This window comes from Copidosoma floridanum, unplaced genomic scaffold, assembly GCF_036245765.1.
Source record: "Copidosoma floridanum isolate Cflo_tuat_1 unplaced genomic scaffold, Cflo_Japanese_pri ptg000030l, whole genome shotgun sequence".
Classification (NCBI taxonomy): domain Eukaryota; kingdom Metazoa; phylum Arthropoda; class Insecta; order Hymenoptera; family Encyrtidae; genus Copidosoma; species Copidosoma floridanum.
The window spans coordinates 35,838,243-35,861,234 of record NW_028321907.1 but is presented as its reverse complement, the minus strand read 5'-3'; the positions used below and the strand labels follow the sequence as shown (position 1 = coordinate 35,861,234).

The following is a 22,992-nucleotide window of genomic DNA, read 5'->3' as shown; positions in this document are numbered from 1 at the left end:
TTGTTTATGTAAACAAAATTTTAATCGTTTAATCATCAAAGTATTCCCCATTATTGTTCAACACCTTCTGTCACCGAGTCAGTAATTTATGGATCCCCTAACGAAAGAATTCTTGGTTTTTGTACATCAAAAAATTATTTGCCCACTCTTGCATTTTTTCATATGTTTGAACATGTACACCTTAAAGCGCATTATTCATAGATATAAAAAGATAATCAGTTGACGCAAGTATGCCAGATGACACGAAACTTCCCATCCAAGAGATAGATATTAAAGTTTAATGGAGAGGTATCTCAATGTGTGCTCTGGCGTTATCATGCAACAATTTCACTGGACGTTGTCCACGGCCAGTGAATAAACATTTTCCGTTTAACAATTTACTCAAGTGGTCTAGTTGTTTATAATAGCGTTCCGCTGTAACGGTTTGCTTCGGCAGCTCATAATACAAAATTCCTTTTAAACTCCACTAAACACAAACCATTACTTTATCTGTAGAAATTTTGCATTCTAAAATAGACGTGGAGGGCTGTCTGGGATCAACATTCGATTTTTTCCGCTTCAGATTACATAAATAAATCTACTTTTCATCTCCTGCCATAATTTTCAACAAAAACAACTTTTTATGATGTTTAACGAAGAGTAAATGGCAAGTATTGATTCGTTCGTTTTTGTTTTTTCTGCTTAACTGATGTACCCATTTTCTTGCCTGACAATTGTTGTTTGGTCTACTCTAAGCACTTCTGCTAGTTCTTGTTGAGTCCAACATGGATTCTCGTTGAGCACAGCTCACAAATAATTGAATAAATACTTTTGTGGACGACCTTTACGTTCATGGTCATCCAAACTCAAATCACCACTTATGAACTGTTTGTAGCATCTAGTAACTACTGGAAACGTTACCAAATTATCACCAAAAACTTAATTTTATGTTTTTAAGGTTTTTGTTTTTTTTTTTTTTTTGTTTTTTTGTTTGATGGAGTGGGGAAAATCTTCATACACACCCCAGCTAATCCGGTGGTAGTGTCAGATTCACCTGATGTGTGTACCGACTAAAAACTAACCTCCCCGCATGGGACAGGTCCGTGAGGACCACTCCTCTAGAAGACAAAAGGGCATATGAGAAGAAAGAAGGAAAATAACGGAGAATCTCGGAGGCCGACTCGCTCTCGAAGAGATGAGAGGAGGGGGCACTTACGCATCTGGGCGAAGCTCGAATCTTGGCTTGCGCCGGAATACAGGTAGAGAAGCTTAAATTTGATGTTATTGTATGTGTGTGTGTAGATGTGTGAGTCCGCTGGGTACTGTGTATTTGGAAGCGTACTTGTGATTAGTGTGAGTGTTGCATAGGGTTAAGGCCGTAAAGGATGCGGTGGATAGAAGGGTGCTCCTGCGTTTGTTTCGGCGAGATCATGGAGATGCATGCGATGGAAGCAGGGGAGATTAAAGACCTAGAGTATATTGAGGGTCCTCGGGGTTTTGTGCTAGAGCGCATGGACGTCGTATAAGGTCGAAGCGCCCGGGTTGAAGGTTCGTGAGTGCGGCGATGGTGGGGTTTGGGTGCGTATTTTAGACGCGTATTTTAGACGCAAGGACGGGGGCTGCTTGTATTGGAGGGACGATGTTAAACTCCTTGAGAATTTGGATATTTCTGATGTACCACGGAATGCCCAGGACCGACCTCAGTATCTTCATAAAAGGGCCCTGGATGCCCTGTAGTCGGTTTCCCTTTGCAGCGCCCCACGTTGGCATCGCGTAGGTGCTAATGCTCTTGATGATTAAGTTAAAGGTGCGCAGCTTGGTCTTCTGGGAGACTGCTTTGTTGTTGGAGAAGGGCTTTAGTTGCACGAAGGCTCCAAATGCTTTGCCGCGGGTGCAGTTGATGTGATGAACGTACGTAAGTCGTACGTATGGGGGGGGGGGAGGAAAGGCCGTTTGTTACGAAGTTTTTTGACGACCTTTCAAGCATTTTTTGGGTGGGACTCTGCCTTGGCTATGAATTTGTCAAATTCCTTGTTTTGGAATTTGAAGACTTGGGATTTGACTTCCCTTTCAAGGGGGTTAAGGTGAACTTTTAGTTCGGGGGTTCTCCGTTTTTGCCAGAGTTTCTGGACTCTTTTCTCCTCCTTGATAAGACGCAGGAGGTCGCGGGGGAGTTTAAGTGTGTGTTAGGGAGCTGTTGTTGTTGTGATGGCTTCTTGTGTGCACGAATGTCGTCTGTGAATTCGTCTACTGCTATGGCGAGTTCCATTTGGGACCTGATGGGACGATATTTAAATGGGGAGGATTCGAGGTTATACGCAAGGTGGACCCAGTCTATGCGGCTGGTGGTGACGGGTATGGTGAAAAGGGATCTAGGGATCTCTAGGTAGACTGGGTTATGGTTGCAAGGGAGGTCTAGGGATGTTCGTGGTTCCGTAGAGATGGTCAAGTTCTTCGTCAGGAATATGTCAAAGATGTCTGGGTCTTGGTCTAGTGAGCTGGGATAGTGAGTCGGTTCACTCGGCATCTCAATGTTGATGTTGAGGTTGTGCAAGTGTTTGAGGAGGGAACAATCTTAGGATTTTCGTGTTTATATTCTGACGATTTGTGCTTGGCATTCAAATCACTAGCAGCTATCGTAGGGATGTTGGAGTCAAACAGCGGAATTATGCATTGGAGGTTTGGATCATCCGTTGGAGGAGAATAGAGGTAGATGATTCTGATGGAGGTAGATGAGGTGGTGTGTACTTCGATGCCGACTGCTTCGCAGTTGGCAGCGTCCGTACTTATAACTCGATAGTGGATGTCCTTGCGTACAAAGATAGCCACTCCGCCATGGGATTTTTCGCGTCCGTCACGTCTGTGTACCGTATAATTTGGTATGTAGAGTGTTTTTGTGTTATCTAGGTGTGTTTCTGTGATGCATGCAATGTCGATGTCTTTTGTCTGGAGTATGTGTGTGAGTTCAGTCGTTTTGTGAGTGATGCTGTTCGCGTTCCAGTTGAGTAGCGTGAAGTCTCTGTCTAGCGTGCTGCTGTTCTGTTGCCCTCGAGGCCGGACACCCTTTGATCGAGGCGAGTCAGCAGGGTCATTATGAAGTGGAGGATTGTCTCGGTGGTGGGGGGGTGTGTTGAGCAGAGGAGTCAAGGGTTGAGCTTCTGTTCGGTGTTGTTGAGACATCCCCGGGCGAATAGTGTTCGAGCCATGGGCTATTGTCTGAGGAGTGGCTTTCCCCAAAGGGGGGGGGGGCAGTGCTTTTCTTGGGAGCGTGAACTCCTTTTTGGGGGATTTTCGGACACCCCCAGTAGAAGGCGCGGTGCTCGCCATTGCAGTTTGCTCAGCGAGGGGTGACTTGGTCCTTGTCCTTTTTTGGGCAGGTTGCGGTGGTGTGGTTTGAGCTACAAAAACCACAAACAAAGGCAGCACGGCAGTAGGCCGCTGCGTGGTCGAATTTTTGGCAGCGACGGCACTGGGGAACGTCGTTCGACTTGCTTTTCTGTTCTACTCTGACAGAAGTGCCCCCGAGAGACCTGATGTAGATGTCGTGGGATTTGATATCTGACGCATCCAGGTACACCATGACCAATGACCAGGTTTGGTCACCTTTGGTCATGCGATAGACACGACGGGCAGAAGGTACTTTTTTCTGGATCATGTCCAGGATTTTAGCTTCCGTGTAGCCAATGTTGACTGCATGGATGACAACTATCATTTCACGGTCTTCGTGAAGCTGGTTGGTGGTGAACTCGACCTTTTTCTCGTCAAGGTCGTGGACGATTCGTCGAAAGCCGTTGACGTTGTCAGGGTACACGCGTGTACCTTCGGAGGTCGTAATGACGCGATGGACGGGGTTATTCTCCGCGATGTGGACTTTGTTTATCTTGGGCCATAATTTTTGGTCCTAGATAGTGATCGGTGGAGGCGCCTTCTTTTTGGGGGCGCTGTTGACTTCTTCCGTGTCAAATTGGACTTGGTCCTCAAGATGACTATCGAAAGCGTTTTTCTCTGTCTGGGGAGAGCTGAGTGGTAGCACTTGGTTTGAGGATTTTTCAATCTCCATGTTGGAGAAGTTGGCTGCGGAATTTTCCGCGTCAGGATCGCTTGTGCGCCGTCTGGGGTAGCTTTACACTTGGGGAATTTGCAGGGGTGTTTACTGTTTCTGGTAGGGCGGGGAATTGCTCATCTTTCTCAGTGGAAAAATTTTTGAGGTTCAGGAGATCACGATTCCCTGGTGACTGATTTATAAGGCCCGGGCCTTTTATAAGCGGAATTTTCGCTGTAATGGGGACTTTGCAAGGAGTGCTGCGATGGTTGCATCTTTCTCCTCGTTGGAGCGCTTAAGTACTTTAAGTTGCTGGATGGAATTTTCCAGCTGAACCGAGTACTCACTCGTTATTTTTTCCAGGTACTCAATTCGTTGTTTTTGGCTCTCGAGTTCCTTGGCAATTTCGGGTGGTAGTGTTGAGGCCCGAGAGAGCGGGCTGCTCTCCCGCTGGAGGTTGCATCGGTTGACGCAGAGGTCTCGGCTCTTTAGCTCGAGGGATTGCTGGTCCATTGGCCGGCTGTCTGTCATGATAGACATTGCGGGGAACTGTGCATTATTGTCACCTGCACTGGCACTGTCACTTGCTCTATTTAGCGCGAACATCTCGGAAGGTGAGGAGTCTGTTTCTTCCAACAGCGCGTCGAAAGAGTTAGTCACACTGACTATAAACTGTGGATTATCCACAGTGCTGTAGCTACCCCTATACGTGTGTGTACAACATTGAATACCCATGTAACCGCAGCCTTGAGCAGCATGTCTGGTATTCTAGCAGCTCCGATCGTGGGGTGTAACAGTTACATTACCTATTGCACTATATCTATCTCAATATTTTCCCAGTGAAGGTGCTACATCTTCCCGATCTAAGCTCAACCTACCTTAAAAAAGTAAGACGTAATTATACGAGTAATTACTTCCGTGATAACTTTGGAAAAGCCATATGATGACATATGATTTTACATATGACATTACATATAGGATATCAGATTAGTGATGACACACGTAATTCCATGTGGAAAATTACATGGAAATTGTAAATAAAAAAAAACAATTTTTTTTCCTGGAATAGTACTTAAGCCTCACTGTTTCCAGGCTACCATCCAGATAGTTTTTTTTATATGAAAGTACATATGGCATCACCAATTCAAAATCTTATATGTAAAATCAAATATAATGTAATATGGCTCCCTCAAAGTTATTACAGAATTAATTACACATAAAGTTCTAGCTTTCTTTTTTTTCAGGTGAAAAATTTGTTTTTGGTTGGAAGTTTAGTAAAAAAGTGGTTTTAAAGTGACTTTTGGAAACTCAATACACATAGTGGTGAAAGTTAGTCACATTAGATCTAAAGTTTATTTAACAAATAGTACAATATTTAAACTATGCGAAGATTGTGTGATTAGCAGTCTAGTGTCCGATTCAAATGAAATCAAATTCAAAGCTGTCAATGAAAGTTCTGATCTGAGCTTGGGACAGTTAAATACCGATTATGTTATAAACTAAATAATGATACTGCAACAGAAGTACTGTTTACAGTACTAACTTATGTTTATAAGATAGTTTTAATAAAAATTTTTTGTTTTTAATTAAAAAAAATCTTATTTTCATATGTGCGTATTCTAGCCGTTGGCTTTAGTTTTGAGAATTATTCTTACAAATAAAATAGCCTTTTTAAAGGTCTCTTGTACAACTAGGATTCTTTACAAAGCCATGGGATTGATAAGAATCTAAAATATCACCCTTAAAAAAATGGCTCAAACTGTTATCGCCCGTATCTCCATGATAAATAAAGATTTGGAAAAATAAGCCTAGTTTTTGCTTTATTACAATTTAAAAAAATATCTTTTTATATTTCTGTATACTAGACATTGGCTTTAAGTAATAAAATTATTTTTCCAAATAAAATAGCCATTTAAAAGGTAACTTGCTTGACTAGCATCCTATACATAGCCGAGGCATTTATTATAACTTGAAATTCTAGGCTTAAGAAATGGCTGAAACTGTAATCTTGGAGATTTCTAAAAATTAAAAAAAAAATTTTTTTTTAAACAACAATATTAACATGTTGATAACGAATTCCGAAAAAGTAATAAGACTGTGCGTACGTAAGTCTGTAAATGGTTCATTCTACCGAAAACGGCATGTTACATGTTCCAGTAACGGAAATTAGCGAAAAAATATTTAAAAGTACAGCAAATTCCTATTGGACCGTAGAAATTTTTTTTGTATGAATTAAAGTGTCAGGAATTAAACCCATATAATATTTATTAGTTAACATTGGGTGCTGAAGTGCCAAAAAAATGGTAAAAATGGTAAAAATCAGTTTTTTGCTTCTAAAGGAAAAACCACCGCTCGGAAAAAAAAGTTAAATATAACTAATGTGCGCAATGAAAAAAAACAGAAAAAAAGAGCCTCCGAAGAGCAAAATCAGTCCAGAGGATCGTCCGAAATTTTCAAAAAATAACGTTTCTTGCAAATATTAAAAATTTAATAACTCGCGTTTAGGAAGTTATGTAGAGCTGACATTTAAATACGATGTCAGTTTTGCGGTCTTTTAACTACAGTTGAATTTTCGGATGAAAATGCAAAATTTTGCAATAAATTACCTTTTTTAACATCGACTGAGAGGGTGTTTTAACAAACGTTATAATTTCGATTCCTATGCATTAAGGAGGAGTTGAACTATAAGTTTTTAAATTTATAGATTAATTGACAAAGAATGAAGTTGTTAAAATAATTTATACAGCTCAAATACTTTTTGCGACACAACTAAAGAGGGTAGCCACCGCAGTCCAGTCAACCAAGCTCTAAAATCAAACACTTATTGGAAAATTTTGTTAATGTTACAGATGTCTTCAAGGTCGCTGATTACGGGAACAATAGTTAAAAAACTGAAAAACCAAGTTTTTATGTTAAAACGGAATTTTAAATGTTCATTTCTTATTACTAGTATCTCGCAAATGGTAAAAAAAAAAAAATAAATAAATACAACGATGTCAGGAAAAAAATCTATCGATTTTGTATGTTTATTGTTCCTCTTCACGCGCAAGATTTTGAAGGAAAAATTTGTAAAAGCTTCTTTTCACTCATCCACGTAGCTAAAAATTTCTTGCTGCGGTCCGAAAATACCAATGCGTTCGAGTTTTGTGAGCGACTACACTGTTAATTAGAACGTGCTACAAAGAATACAATTAATACCCCCAGAAAAGAATATAAAAAACAACTGTATTTTGTTTCAAATATGAGGTAGTATTACATTATTTTCTATTTACAGTAGTAATAATGATGCACGTGGAAATTTAAGGATGTGTAGGATATACGCAGTGCGGGATTAATAAATAAAAGCATCGAGTACAAAAATAATATCATGATCATTTATTATAGATTTTGTAGTATGGCATATCATGAGATGAGCGGTGTTCAGAGCGGAAGGCGCTGAAGGGTCGTAAAAAATAACTGCAAGCTCTTGCACGTTCTCATTTTATAACAGTAATTTAATAATTTTGGTTTTCCCTATTTGAAAAATATCAACATAGTGTTACACCCTCGAAACGCATGCTTAAAGAGAATTAAATGCCTTATCTCCCGATACTTAAATGAAGTTAAAGCGTACACTTGTTTGATTACTGTTTCACCGATTTCACCCCGACGCCACATATTTTCGTGGCTAGCACTAACATGTAATGCTGTACTAATCATCAACTCGTTGGCGTCATCTTTAGCTGCATATGTTACAATACTATATTTTTTAAACTCTTCGCATAACATCTTTCGAAGTTTGTATTAACGTACTTATTGTTGATAGTCTTGATCGATTCATTTATGGCCCAAATTACTCGGTGCAACAGCCAGCCACCATCTAGCACGTGGGCCACATCGTGCGTTGACATCGAATTCTCGTTGAAATAATCGTACAAAATCGATTTTTTTTCGGCGTGCTCGCTTCATCGAAAATTGGTCATAGAATCGGTGACAATTCGTACCTTAAGTTCTCGTTTACATCCGATTCTAATTTAATATTTGGGGTAATTTTTTGGAATTTAAGTATCGGATCTATGACTTTGAGACAATCATTAACTGTAATAGTCGATATTACAGCCTTTAATGACAATACTTTGGACTTCCGCTTAAGCTTGTCATCGAGATAATTATTGCCAATGACTTTTTCCATAGCTTCCACTTCGATTGATTTCATATTAATACGAAATAAAGGCGCTTTCTTAAATGTAAGATAAACAACAGCAAAAATTATGCACACGTTAACATAATGAAAGGAATAGTATTTCAGTTTACATTTCACGCCAGAACTTTTATAATTCCATAAATAATTGCATAAGTTTTCGAGACTTGCTTAATATTTTGTATTTACTAACAACCAATGCTGACACAACTTCGAAGCACTAACAAATATCATAGCATATCCAAATGTCAAATCATAAAAATGTTAACAGAAATAAAATAAAAATGCAACAACGAAGTAAGAAGCACTACACTGGATATAATGTAAAAGCAGCAATGCTACTCGAATAGCAGCCAAGAGAAATCTGATCATGCAATCACCAGTCTCCTCCGTTCAGAGCAGCCTGACGCACGGGAGATAATGACAGTCTTTCAAATTTTATACCTCCAATTCCATAACGCATCGATGGAATACACACCACCTCAAAATTTTGCACGTGAGGAGGGAAAATAAACATACAAAATTGATAGATTTTTTGCTTGACAAGGTTGTATTTATTTATTATTTTTTTCCCCGTATTTTTTACTATTTGAAGATACTAGTGATAAGAAAAAATATTTGAATTTCCATTTTGACAATAAAAACTTGGTTTTTAACTTTTTAACTATTTTTTCCGTAATCAGTGACCTTAAAAACATCTAGCAACAAATCAACCTAGATTTTCCACAAAAAAATATTTAAAACTCCGTTTTGACAATAAAAACTTGGTTTTTAACTTTTTAACTATTTTTTCCGTAATCAGCGATCTTAAAAACATCTAGCAATAAATCAACATAGTTTTTCCAAAAAGTTCTCGATTTTAGAGCTTGTTTGACAAAGTTACGGCAGCTGCCCTCGCCACTCGCGCCGCCACCACGAGCGCAAATAGTACCTGAACTTTATAGATTATTTAAACTACTTTATCCTTTGTCAAATAATTTGCAAATTTGGAAATTTGTCATTCAACTTCTTCCTAATGCATAGAAACTAAAATTATAACGTTTTACGAAAATCAAAATACCACCCCCGTCGATTTAAAAAAAGGTCACTTTTTGCAAAAGTCAACGGTTTGCAAAAAGTTAAAAAAATTTTTATCTAAAAATTTAACAGCAATAAAAGGACAAAAAAACTTACACCATAATGAAATTTCAGTTCTACATCACTTCCGAAACGCGAGTTATTGAATTTACAATATTTGTAAAAAAACGTGTTTTTTTGCGAATTGCGGACAATCTTCAGGACGGATTTTGCTCTACTGGGGCTCGTTCTCTTTGTTTTTTTATTGCGCACGTTTATTACGTTCAACTTTTTTTGTCCGAGCAGTAACTTTTCCTATAGAAGTAAAAACTGGTTTTTACCATCTTTACCATTTTTTTTGTCTCTGTTTTACATAGTCTCTTGCTGCCGCCGTAGACATATATCAACAACTTCCGCGCCACGAGTGTCAACTGTGAGATGTCAGCGTGAACTGGCACTTGTTTTTTCTTCCCAAGTATCTGCAATGGCTACGTACAACGATTTGTACCAAGCTTTCAACAAATGTTATGCAAGTAAGCTTACGAAAGAAAGGATTCAAGATAAGTGCAATAAGTGTTGGAATGATTTTAAAAAGCAGTACACAGGAAGCGAGCTGAGCAGTGCTATCGACAAGAAAATTTTAGACTTAAAAGCTGAGACGAAGTCTACTCAATCAAGTCTCGTTAATTTTTATACAAACGTAATGTATACCATTTTTTTCTAATTCTTTTCTACTGGACAAGAAGGTCAGTTAAACTGGCCTTGTTGTTCGTCGCGGATGTTGTAATTTTTATTGCTCACGATTTTTTTAAGAACAAATTTGTATACAAATAAATAAATAAATATATGTATATATATATATATATATATATATATACATTCGTACGTACACTATACTACTCTATAGTATACATACTACTACTTTAAAATAGGTGATATCTTGAGCAGAAAGCCACATAGACAAAAAATAGCAATTCAAAATTAGTACGCAGTAATAACAAGTTTTGTGTCTTTTTAATAGGCATCCGCTTCATCAAAAGTAACTAGTAGTAGCGCGAGTCTCACCATTCTGGAAAAAGCTGCAGCAATCAAACACCTACAAACAATTTTGAGAAAACTCTTGAAGAACCAATAAAGTATTCTTCCGATGCTCAGCCAGAAAATCTTCTGAAGCGCAAGTTCTCAACTCCAGCTTAGGACGTAACAAAACAAAAAATTCAAGCGTTGCAACGTCGATTGTCATCCTCTTTATTAGCAAGAGACATAGAGATAGATCTTGATAATGTGAGTGATTTGAAGAAAACCCGCAAAGAGCTTTTAAAACAGCAGCAGATACTTAAAAACAAAAAAAATGCAAAACATTAGATTAACTATCGAAAAAAAATCGAAGAAAAACTTGCGAAAACTGGCTCTTTGTCTACTGACATTGGCGAGCTATCAGAGGCTGGACGTCCTCGTTTGGAAGAAACCCAGGAAGGTTTGCTTGATGCAATGAAAGCTGCAGCAATTTACGGAAGCGCAGCTCATGAACGTCGTCAAACAGACGAAATCAACTGTTGCAAAACATTAAATGAGTTGCAATCTAAATTGCTGGAAGCAGTATTTACTATTTCAAGAAGTGCTCTTTACACTAGGCTTATACCGAAAAATTCTCGCACTGGGCAAGGGTCACGCCACGTAGTGACAGTTCCTGTTCGTCTCTCTATACCCAGCAATGATTTTCACAAGCAACATCCTGATGGTAAATTTTGCACTGCCACTTCAAGAAACTTGGAATCGCTTGCCTCGATATTGGAACCGAAGCAATGTGCCTTTTTATCTCAGGATGACAAGGCACGCGTGCCGATTGGAATTACCGCTGCTAAGGAGAAACAGTCCCTTGTGATGGACGTTGATTATAGAGTTCAGCTTCCAGACCACGACTTTGTTGTTGGGGAAAGACATAAGCTTATACCGCCTGTCTATGCTGGCATTTGTATCAAGCCGAATGGCAAGGGTAATCCTAGTGATGTTACCTATAGCGGCCCGACATTCATCGCTATCCGAAGTAGAAAACACGCTCAGTCTACTGCAACGACTCATGCTCATGATTTCTATACTCTACTTGCAGAGCCTAGCTTTTCGAATTTGCTGAAAACCGATGAGGGCGATCTTAAGCCAATTGTGATTTTTACTGTCGATGGGGGTCCAGATGAAAATCCAAGGTAGGTTCAATAACTTGACTACTTTTATGCACACGTTATTGATTGAGTTCAGACAGAGCTTAATTAACTTTTTTCCAGGTTTCCCAAAAATGTGGCCTTTGCAATCCATCATTTCAAAGATTTTAATTTAGATGCGATTTTCATAGCAACAAACGCTCCAGGGCATAGTGCTTTTGATCATGTTGAGTGCAGAATGGCACCATTGAGTAAACAGTTAACAGGAGTTGTTTTGCCACACGACACCTATGGAACGCATCTGGACTCACGAGGAAAAACATCCGATCCCGAGCTTGAGCTTAAAAATTTTCAAGCTGCTGGTGAGGCTTTGGTAAACCTCTGGAGTGAGTTGATAATGGATTAATTTCCTGTAACGGCGCATTATATAAGTTCGGATGCGGAAACAGTGATACCAACGCCTGTAGACACATATTGGTACTCAGACACGTCAGAGAGTCACAACATTGTTTGCAGGTTTGAAAGAAAAATTTTCCTTGCACTTGATTTTAGTTTAAGTTATTCTGTATGTTTTTTATTTATTCACAGATTGTAAAATGTGACAATGTTGATTGTTGCGGGGAATTACGCAGTGATTTGAAAATGATTTTAAAAAAAGGTCTTCTTCCGCTACCCGTTCAATTTGTACATAATGCAGAAACAGGTAGACTGCGCAGGTTGAAAGCTTTGGAAAATGTTTAGAACGCCTATTTCTTGCCACTATTTCAATTAATAGTAGTTTAGTCCTTAAATCCTATTATTGATGAGACTCTGCCGTATGATTTTGCTTGCCCTACAATACAAGGTGACGTTGAGTTTGGACGTAGAATATGCAAGGTATATTAATGTATACAATAAGTTTTGTCATGGTTTAAATATCCAATATTCAATGTATAAATCCTTTTCGCATTTCATTTTACTGCAGACATGTGGGTTGTATTTTGCATCAATTTCAGCGGCACATAAACACAATCGTACTGTCCATTCCTGTCACCTGAATCTTTTTACCTATCAAGAAATCGTCGAGGTTAACCACAAGCGCTCCCAGCGTATCGCAGCCAAAATCGCGAAACGTAGCAGAGAAGTGCTGTGCCGTACGATCCATCCTCAAACTGGTGGGGAAGACGTCGAATGGTTAGAGGAAGATAAGGTGCCAATGGACGTGCCAAATAAAGTAGCATCTACTGCTGATACGTCTGATGAGCTGCCGATTGTCTCTGACTGGGCAACATAGCTAGCCAACCCTTTTAGCCCAGCCGACGAATAAAATTATAGTCTCTAGAGTTTATCTAGGTTTAATGAGCTTCGTACTTTTTATTTGTTTCTTACATCTAGTCGCTCATTGCGCCATTAACTTGTAGTTTTTTATAGATATTAGGATGTTTGTAATTTTGTTCAAAATTATCTCATCCTACCTTAAGTTATTACAAATTATCTAAAGAAAAAATAATCACTTATCTTGTAAATAAATGTCTGTGATTTATGCCAAACAATAATTTTTGTGTTCGTTGAAATTGTATAAAAAATGTTTGATAATAAATGAAAAGAAGAATTGAGTATTTTATGCTTTTTACAAAAAAATAGGCACAATCTTACGTAAGAAAGGGGGGGGACGTTGTCCAACAAATAAAAATTTGACAGTATAATCATCTGCGTTTATAATTATTATCATCTGCTGTCATTAGAGCCATTCAATACACAATATATGTATATATTGTTTCATCTCCCAACATGTGTTTTTTTATATTCATAAACTTTCATTACGTACGAATCGAATTACTGAAAATAAGATTCATGTGATAATGAACAGGAAATTATCAAGAGTTTTGTTATGTAACACCATTATGAAATAAAAATAAAAAACATATAGTTAGAGAAAAACGAGTGGCTTACGTTAAAATTTAGTACGTCAAACTTGCCTAGATTTCAATATTTCTTAAAAGGAATTTTTTATGGTGATATCAAAATTTTCTTAGAGGGGAAATAACTTTATGAATTTCTTATGAATATTTTAGTGATATCTCCATATCAGTACTTTGTCTTGAAAACAATTTCTCTACTTGTTAAGGCTTGATTTTTTCTAAAAAGATTGTGTATATATCTCTTACACCTTTTTGCTACTGTTTTTTTGTAGCTATCAATCATGTTTATGTAGAAGTGACTGTTGTCATTCTGCACAAATATATTTGTATAATGACCTCCTAAAATGCTTTTGTGGTGGAAAATGCCACTTGAAACATTTAATTTTTTTTATTCATCATTAGATTTGATGTTAATACGGCATTGATTAAAAAGTTACTTATTTTCGTACTATTTATTGTAGAATCAGCATCATAAAAGGTACATTTTTTTTTAATTTTTCTGGTGAGGTATACTTTTTGTATGACACCCGTACTGTTATACTGTCTTGTACTCGTACATCAACTAAATTAAATTGGGTAATACTGATTTTACACTGGTACTGAGCGCAAACCTAACATCAAATACATGAGTGAATGCTTTGCCATGTCATAATTATATAAAAACGTTAGAGCATTATTTTTATGTATTCAATGTTTGGTTTGCATTAAGTGCCAGTTAAAAGTAAATATTATCTATTTGGATTTTGTTAATGAAGGAGTACAATACAGTATAAAACTACGAGCGTCGTAAAAAAAGTATGCTTCACCAAATAACAAAACAAAATTTGAACTCTTATGGATTCTGATTTTATAACTTTACAAAGCTCATTAGTTGTTAGAATGAATGAAGTTTAGTGCCTTAATATAAAGGCTAAAAAATAAAAAAATAAAAAATATTAATTGAATACATTAAACTTATCTACTCTGTTACTTTCGTGAAATAGTAAATTTTATGCTGATATAACTTTTTTGAAAAATACCATTTTCTTATTTATAAATGCCATTATCTTACAGGGTGAGTCATTTTAAGTAATCCACCTTAATAACTTTCAGGAAAAAGCCTTAATCAAAGAATGGCATTAAATAAGTTGTGTACTTTTGTGGGCAATTAAGTAGTGATCTCGAATTTGACCTTGATCATGGCCTTGATGGTACTTAACGCGTGACCTTGAGTTACTAAATCATGGGAAGGGCTGTGAACCGTGATTAGAGCTCTGTAGGGGCTGCGACCACCATAAGTCTTGCAGAATGCAGCCGCCCAGCTGCGGGCACCTGGGAGCATATATGCAAGTCTGCAATAGACTAAGAAGAAAAAAAACCTTAATATAAAAAACAAACAAACAGAGTTAAATGCTCATGCAATTAGTTGAAGAAGAATAAAAGGTGCTTGTAATTACATAAAGTATCACTTACATGTCGGCATTGCGCATCAGTACACGTGAGCTGCTCCTACAGAATTGCGTCCACAAAGACCTCATACGGAGATTTTTTTGGCCCGAAGTATCGCGTTGCCACTCGAGCAGTATTGAAGCTCCGCTTCGAAAATCCAGTCAGCTGCCTGAACACCTTAAAAAGTGGAATTTCTCCAGACATCGTACAAGAAAAACAGAAGTTTTATTTTAAGGGAAAAACAGCTAAGAGTACTGAACAAAATCAGCGAATATACTGACGCACCTACGGCGTCAAGAGTGGTAGCAAACAGAAAAATACCTATATAATTACTTTCCGATACCTCACCATATGAGAGAAGCTCATCTCGATCAAAACATAAGTGAAATGTAAGGCGACTGATCGTCAAACTATCTGACTCTACAATGTTTTCTAATATGTTACATGCTTTCGAGGTGAGATGGGGTGCACACTAATACAACAGATTATTTACATACTTAATAACCGACTTCTATGCGCACATAGAGGTGAAATAGGAGAAAACTTAATGTAATATATTTGCAATAAGGGATTTTCAAACAAGCAAAAAATATTCATAAAGATAAAAACACAAAAATAGATAGTAATAATTATACAAAAAGGTTCAAGCAAGAGAATGAAGAAGTACTTGCTTTATTATGTACTCTATACGATAAGAGAGAGAGAGCCACACTCGCAGCTCAACACTGAACTCATAAAGGGAGGAAAGATAAAATAAAAGGTACAGCACATACGGTAATGCACTTCAATAGATAGCTGGAGTATAAATAGTGTCAGGACCGGTACTTCGCACAGGGACTCATACGTGTATCCGTAGACAGGAATTAGGGTTTGCAACAAACAGCTAACAGTTTAATGATTACAGGGCACAATTGGGAATACTACAGCAGCTACAAAGTTCGATATTATAGATAAAAAATAACTTAGGATTCATTGTGGAAAAGATTTACCCGTTGGGTACAACTAGTGAAAATTGAAAAATTATACAGAAAATTAAACTTATTGTTCCAGATCTCACTAAGACCCAAATTCAGATCAATATGCAGATAATTGTGTGATTATGAAGCGTTAACAGATGCGCTTGACTCAAAAACAATACACACATTGTAACAAAACTTCTGGCTACCGTTAGAAATAATGTCTATTAGCATAAGTGATGTGGAAGACAGGGTGGAAAAAATTCAAGTGGATGTAGAAAGGATGGAAAACATAAGTGACCTGCGGAAAAAGCTGGTTTAACAATTGAAACTATAAATCAACTGGACGAAAACGTAAAGCAGTTCATAGCAGACTGTGACTTCACAATACATGCAATCTTTTTTGTGGCAAGAGGACTAGTATGTCCAAGGCTGATATCGCCTGCGATTTCTAATAACTGCAAGATATGGGCAAAACTATCCAGACCCGAACCGATTTTTCCGAGTCCAGGATATTAGATTAGTCTGCTCGAAATATAAAATAAATTTAAATTAACAATTTGAATACAAAACAACCGATTCATATATCATATAAGCATCCCGCTTGTTTATTATTGATTCAATTAGATGTAAGTTCACGGGCGTTAAAGCAGCCCACTAATCTACAAGCCAGCGTTCTTTACTGGACAAGTCACCACGCGCTGCATCTCTCCAATTTTTAGTAGTATCGTAAAGTAAGCAGTGACTTGCTTGTTAGGTTTAGCTGTGGAATGCTGAGTACAGTTAGGAAGTGGTCGTAAAGTCGCACACTAATGCCCTTACGCGCGTTCATATTTCCTACCTACACACTTTTATCTACATCACCTAGACAATTTTCATGTGCACCCGATAGATAAGTTATCTTTTTTATTTGTGATATAATATTTCTCGTTCAATTTTTCAATTCATACATCCAGAAAACTAATCTCAAAATATTTTAGTTGTCTGTATCGAAATTATAATTAGGTGCTTCAATTTCATGAATACTTCTTAAAGTGCTCAAGATTACCATCTGTCTATCTTTATTATAGTCCAAAGCACGACACTGGCTTTGGTACTCAGCACCGCTGCTAGATAAAGACTACGCTGATCTAAACAGAATTTTGCTTTGCCAATAAAGCAGAAAAGCCTTAATAGTTTGAATACTTATGCTTACATATAGCCAGAACATGAATATATGGCCATTAATAAGGGTTATCAATACATACATGGTAATAACGGCTCTCGAAGTTATAAGATGTAAGAAACTGCGCTAGTCATTCACCTGCGAACATACGGAACCAATAAGAGAGAAAAGGCAACACGATTCTTACGAAGCAAGGCTCATAGTACAACATAGCATAAGCAATTAAAAATAATATATGGTTACAGTCGTGGAACTGTGAAACACGTACTGGGCCCGATTCCATAAACCAAACCTTTAAGTTTTTACAGCAGGACAAGAGGAGTCGCTGTTTATAGAGTACTAGGGCTTGAACCATAGAACAATTTCACTAAAAAGCTTGTGCGCTCTACGACTTAATACAAGATGTGCTTCTCACAACATGAACGTTTGCATATCAGTCCCGTCAAACGTAAATGAGAGGCCAAATACTACCTACTTTGAAATGGCTACTATAAATATCAATGAGATCTTAAAAGAATTAACGAAACGTTAAAAGATAAGGGGATCCAAGATGGTGTCAACATGCTCTTGTCACTCGGAGAACTTGAGCTAATTATTAGGCGAGGACACACTATAAGTAACCCACTAGCTGATGGAACACCCTTGCGCAAAATTATTAAAAAGGCCCCCACGCTCGCTGAAATTCAACAATCGCGAAAAGAAATTTAAATGGCTTGCATATTTAATGGCAAGGTTAATAACTGCAGGAATGGGACTTCTTTTTCTTATATACAAGTGCCTTCTCCATCGAGAGGCCCTACTAATAATGTTTTACAGAATGATTGCAGGTGAGCAAAGAAGTCCAAAAGAAGCGCGAGATTTGACAGCAGTTCAAAGCGAGCCAATAGTACAACCTTGAGCAGAGCGGTGACTGGAGCACTCCAGACGCGTGATAGAATTATCGCTGACCACGACACATGATTAAAATTTATTACGAAATGAGGAAGACCGCAGTCCATAGGGAGAGAATTAAAAAAAAAAATTTTTTTTTTAATATGTAAAGACGAAAAAAGTATGTCAAGTTTATATTTATGTAAAAAAAGAAAAAATCATTAACAGTAACTTACCAATCATAAAAATAATGGATAAACAAGTAAAAATCCAACACATGTAAAATTACGAATATATTGTATTAGATAGAATTATCGTTGATCACAATACATGAAATAAGTTAATAAGAAAGTCAGTAGGTCAAGTAGGTTATACATCAACAAGAATATAAGTAGCCGGGAGTCGCTAGACTGTTTTGCGAGGTGCGATCCAAAGGACGGGGACAACAAAAATTTTCTATTTCTCTAAATACCCCGTGATGAGTTCGTGTTAAGTTACAAGTGTAATGGATTAATAAATTTAACATCAATCATATAAGATTACAAGAATGTTATATCAGGAAAAATTACCGTAAATCACAATACTTGATCAAAACCAAAAAAAAGCAAGTTGCTATGATCGCTAAGAGTCGTTCGATTATGTCGGGGGCACAGTCTGTAGTACGAAGATAAGGAAGAACTTTCTTTTCCCCTTAATACATGATAACAAGAACTTTGTGTAAAAAGTCTTTTTTAATCATAAATGAATAAACAAATAAATATATGTAAAGCTGTAGAATAAAACTCTACGTAAAAAAATGTAATCTAAAATTCCAAATGTATTGCATTACATGTGAAACAGCACTTTATGTAAAGTAGTATCAAGCAAATTCCTAAGTTACGGTAATTTCTAACGTAATTGGAATACAAGGCTAAGCGCACACATTATGAATATTGTTATACACTCAGCATACAATGACAGAAGACCGAGTTCAATAAAAAAGGCAAAAATATTGATGTAAAGACAACAGCTGTTCCGTATAATGAAATGAAAGAATCAGTGTGAGATTTAAAAAAAGGAAGCTTCCATAGTCCGGTGGTGGTGGGCTGCCGAGCTCGAAATGCGGTTATAGGGAAAATTCTGCAAAATTTTGACTTAATTTTTTTTTAAATTTCTTTACGTTTTTAAACAAAAAAGGCAAGTATAATAATAATTAAATAAAAAAAAAATTTAGTTAAAATTTTGTGAAATTTTACATGTAGCCGCATTTCGAGCTCAGCGGCCCCCCACCACCGGACAGTGGAAGCTCCCTTTTTTAAAATTCATTATTTTCACACTTTGGCTGGGTATAATAGTAAGGAATTTCAGGATGTTGTAGAGCAACTATCGATTAACAGAAATACGTTTAAAAATTGGTCTACGTTGACCGCAAACTTTTTTACGGCCATTTTTCGGAAAGACCGTTTTTCGGTTTGTTTAAAGCTTATTAAAAAGTGTAACATTAATTTTGCTAAACTTTTGTGTGACTATTGAGGCTTATAAAATACATATTTAGTAAAAGATTCAAGTATTAATATGCAACAGAACAAAAGTTATGGAATTTCGAAAAAATGGCTCAAAAAAATGGTTCCTCACAATTTACTAAAAAACTACTAAACCGATCAGAGCTCAAGAAAACTCACTAAATTCGTATTTTTATTACGCTTTTTTTATTTCATGACACTTTATTTGTCAAATGCATAGTTATTTCGTAAATCGCAAAAAAGTCACTAATGATTTTTACCATTTTTTAAACCATCTTGCCCTATTGGGATCGATGTTAAAACTTGAAATGTTATTTATATTGTTATTATCTGAAAAAAAATTTTAAGTATAGTTTGCAATTTCATGTACTGGATTTGCTAACTTTACCTGACTATTGTGTTCAACTCGCCAGTACTCATTAGTGTATGGATAATCTGTTTAAAAATTGACAGAACATTCTTTAAGGTATCTAGTTTCTCATAGTATAAATTAAATAATACAAATACTTTTACATGGGAGGTAAAAAATAAGAAGTGAACGGCATAGCCAATTTAATTTTTTTTTCTCGATAACAGTATGTTATCGCATTCGCATTTGATTTTGACTTACATTATATAATTATATGTCTAAATTTTCTTTGATTTTCTCAAATTGTTTTCTCCTTCTCAATGCATAAGACGGCTTGCTTGGATTTGTCAAAAGTGCAATGCAAATAGTATAAATGAGTTGTATATTATAAAAATACTATGACGAAATAGATTTTTCCTATTTTTACTAAAGTATTGTTAGCAACAAAGAAGTTGTATGAGTGGTTTATTAGTAATTATCAAGAAAATAGTTTTTTTTTTATTTTAAGATAATAGTACGTGTCGAAACAAATAGTTTGAAGTACACACACAGCTTCTTAATATGCCTTGCCTATGCATCCTACACATAAGTAAAGTGCGGCCTGAGGGCGTAAAGAGGTAGTTGCAATACTCGTGCTTAACCTCTTGACTTTATTCATTCAATCGCTTATGAAAGATCTCACAGGCACCAAATACGTATGTTAAGGTGACTAAAATGTAATTTATGTGTTTTGTGTCTTCTTCCTAAACTTTTGTAAATATCTTGTAGGTCAGTTTTTTGAAATACAAAATAAACCGCCATTTTGCATCAGATTAGGTGTTTAACTGATGAGTGATAAAATGCCCATAACTTTTTTCCTACGTACTCTAGATTCACAAAAATATAGCTAGATTATTTTTGGAGACTAACAATAAAATATGTTTAATTCTATAAAAATCTTGTAAATCAATTAATATACGACAGTACTACCATTAGCTTGCACACTGATCATCCTCATGAATTAATAAGATAACATGTAAAATAAAAGTAAGTTGGAATTAGAAAGCCGGCCAAATAAAAATTGCAATAAAAAGGTGTGATTAAACTGTGATGTAACTAACTCTTGTGATAAGTAAATCTGTAAATTTAACAACCCAAGTTGCTATATATTTTTACATAAAGGACACTTTTGTTTACAGCTTTTGATAACTTCTTATAGGGTTATTCAATTTTCATCGTTCTATCTCGCGAAAAATTTATTTGGCCTTGATTCTTGGACTCAACTTTATATCCCTCTATTTTTCAAAAAAGTTTCTGACTGTAAAAAATTTTTAGTATAAAGTATTTAATTTTCAAAGTCAATTATATCTTAGCTTTAGCGTTTTTACACACTCCATTGAATTTTTTAAATAAGTATCTACAAATGGGTGATTTCAGTATTTTTTTGGTTTTCAATAAATTCGCTACGGAAAATATGCGTCAAAAATCTCTTCTTTTTTTACAACTGTAACTGTACTTTTGTTATTTCTAGATAGAAATAGATTGACTTACCACTACCAAACTGTTTTCCTAATCTTGAATGCAATAAAAATTTTAAATAGGGTTATAGTGGGCTAAAGATAGTCTTATGTGCAATGTTATATAGAGTTGAACATAATTTAATTTTATTGAAGTTTTTTTCTTTTTTGTGTGTACATAAATGCATTTCTAAAATTCATATCTTATAAATGTCAATTTATAAATAAACAACATTAAATTCTTTTTTTTACAGAAAGACGATCGAGCGATATTAGAGGAACTTATGCAACAAAACGTTTAAAGCTCGAATATGTAAATCAAAAGACTCACGACAAAGATATGATACCACAAAGTAAAAAAGAACACACTTCTGATAGCAATAAACCAAAAAAATTTTTTAAAAGTCGAAACGCATCATCAAACACTGAACGAACTCTATCTACTGCAAAGTTTAGTGAATCTGTTGATCAAGATTATGACAAAACATGTTCAACTGAAAGGTTGTATTGCAAAAGAGATAAATCAAATGCTGTTAGTTCAATTTTAGAACTACCTGGCCGTGAAGAAACTAAACCTCCCATTGTTTTGAGGATATGCAAAGGAACAGCTAAACTTATTTGTTCAGACGAACCTGATACTGAACCTTACCAAGTTTCAAAAATTTCAACTATACCAGAAATGAATAATACAATTGGATCAAATACTCAGGCAGATCATATTTTCCGGTATGAATCACGCAACTTGTCTCAATTACCTGTTAAATTTGATCTGAGAGCTACACGAAATAGATCAAAAAATTTGAAATATGATGTGATTCCAAATTCGACCTCCACAAGTAATCCTGAAAACTCTGGTCTGTCTTTAACTCTAAGAAAGTCTGTTACAGATTCGGAAGAAACATTTAATTCTCATTATGACGTCATAAAGACTAGAAGCATCCATGGTAAAAGTAATAAAGTTGATAAAGATTTAAGAAACTCTGAAAAATCTTTACCTAAAACAAAATATGTAGAGCAAAAAAATGAATTAGTTAAAGAAAATTATCATGATGCATCGAATCAAGGTTTTGGACCCACCGACCGTATCAGTGCACGAATTAATAATGAAGTTTATAACAATTCATACGTAAATGCTCACAGTGATTGCGAAAATGTGGATGAAAGAAATATTACTCCTCTTACAGAGATCATAAAAATTAATGAAACTGAGTTAGTATCTTTAGGTAATAATGCTGAAGATAAGACAAAAAATGTAGATAATGAATGGTCTTCTAGTAGTGACGATAGTGAAAGTGCTAGTAATAATGAACTCAATGATTTGCGAACTCAAAATCAGTGTCTTACGTCAAGATCAGAACCTTCTATAATGACAAAAAATAAAACCACCATAAAACCGACTATAACAAAAAAAGGGAGTATTTTTAAAACGCGTTCGACAGGGGCAGCTAGCATAAACAAAAGGCATGCTTTATACAAGCATAAGTGGAGTGATAGTGAAAAAGAATTAAAATTACTTAATGTAGATAGTAAAAAAGTTGAAGCAGATATTCTTAATTTAACACCAACGAGTTCAAATTTAATTGATTATGATGCAGAAATAAAAAATTCTCATTTAACACGAATAACAACATTTTCAGAAAATGAAACAAATTTGTCACATGAAGTAGAAAGTACCGTTACGAGCATTCGATGTGACAAAAAAGTAAAAGGGGTAAGAAAAAATATTTAAACATCACAAGTCATTATTATCATTAAGCCTGATTTATTGATGACTTTAATTTTCTTATATACTAGTATAAATTTACTGTACAAAACTCCTTATAACTGTTTTTGCCTTCAAAAAACATAATTCTACCTTTGAACAGAGAAATAAATTTGTCTCTTAAAAAGTCGATCCAAAATTAGTTGT

At 35.9% G+C, this 22,992-nt stretch overlaps 1 protein-coding gene across 2 annotated transcripts in view; it reads left to right on the top strand.

The window, feature by feature from the left end:
* Window positions 1-22,992, top strand: part of wapl (cohesin release factor wings apart-like) — a 436,770-nt gene that overhangs the window by 60,554 nt on the left and 353,224 nt on the right. For both annotated transcript variants that reach the window (XM_089596620.1, XM_089596619.1), the window contains exon 2: window positions 21,338-22,794. In XM_089596620.1, the coding sequence (XP_089452746.1) occupies window positions 21,424-22,794 (1,371 nt within the window). In that variant the 5' untranslated portion in view covers window positions 21,338-21,423. The remainder of the gene's footprint in view (window positions 1-21,337; window positions 22,795-22,992) is intronic.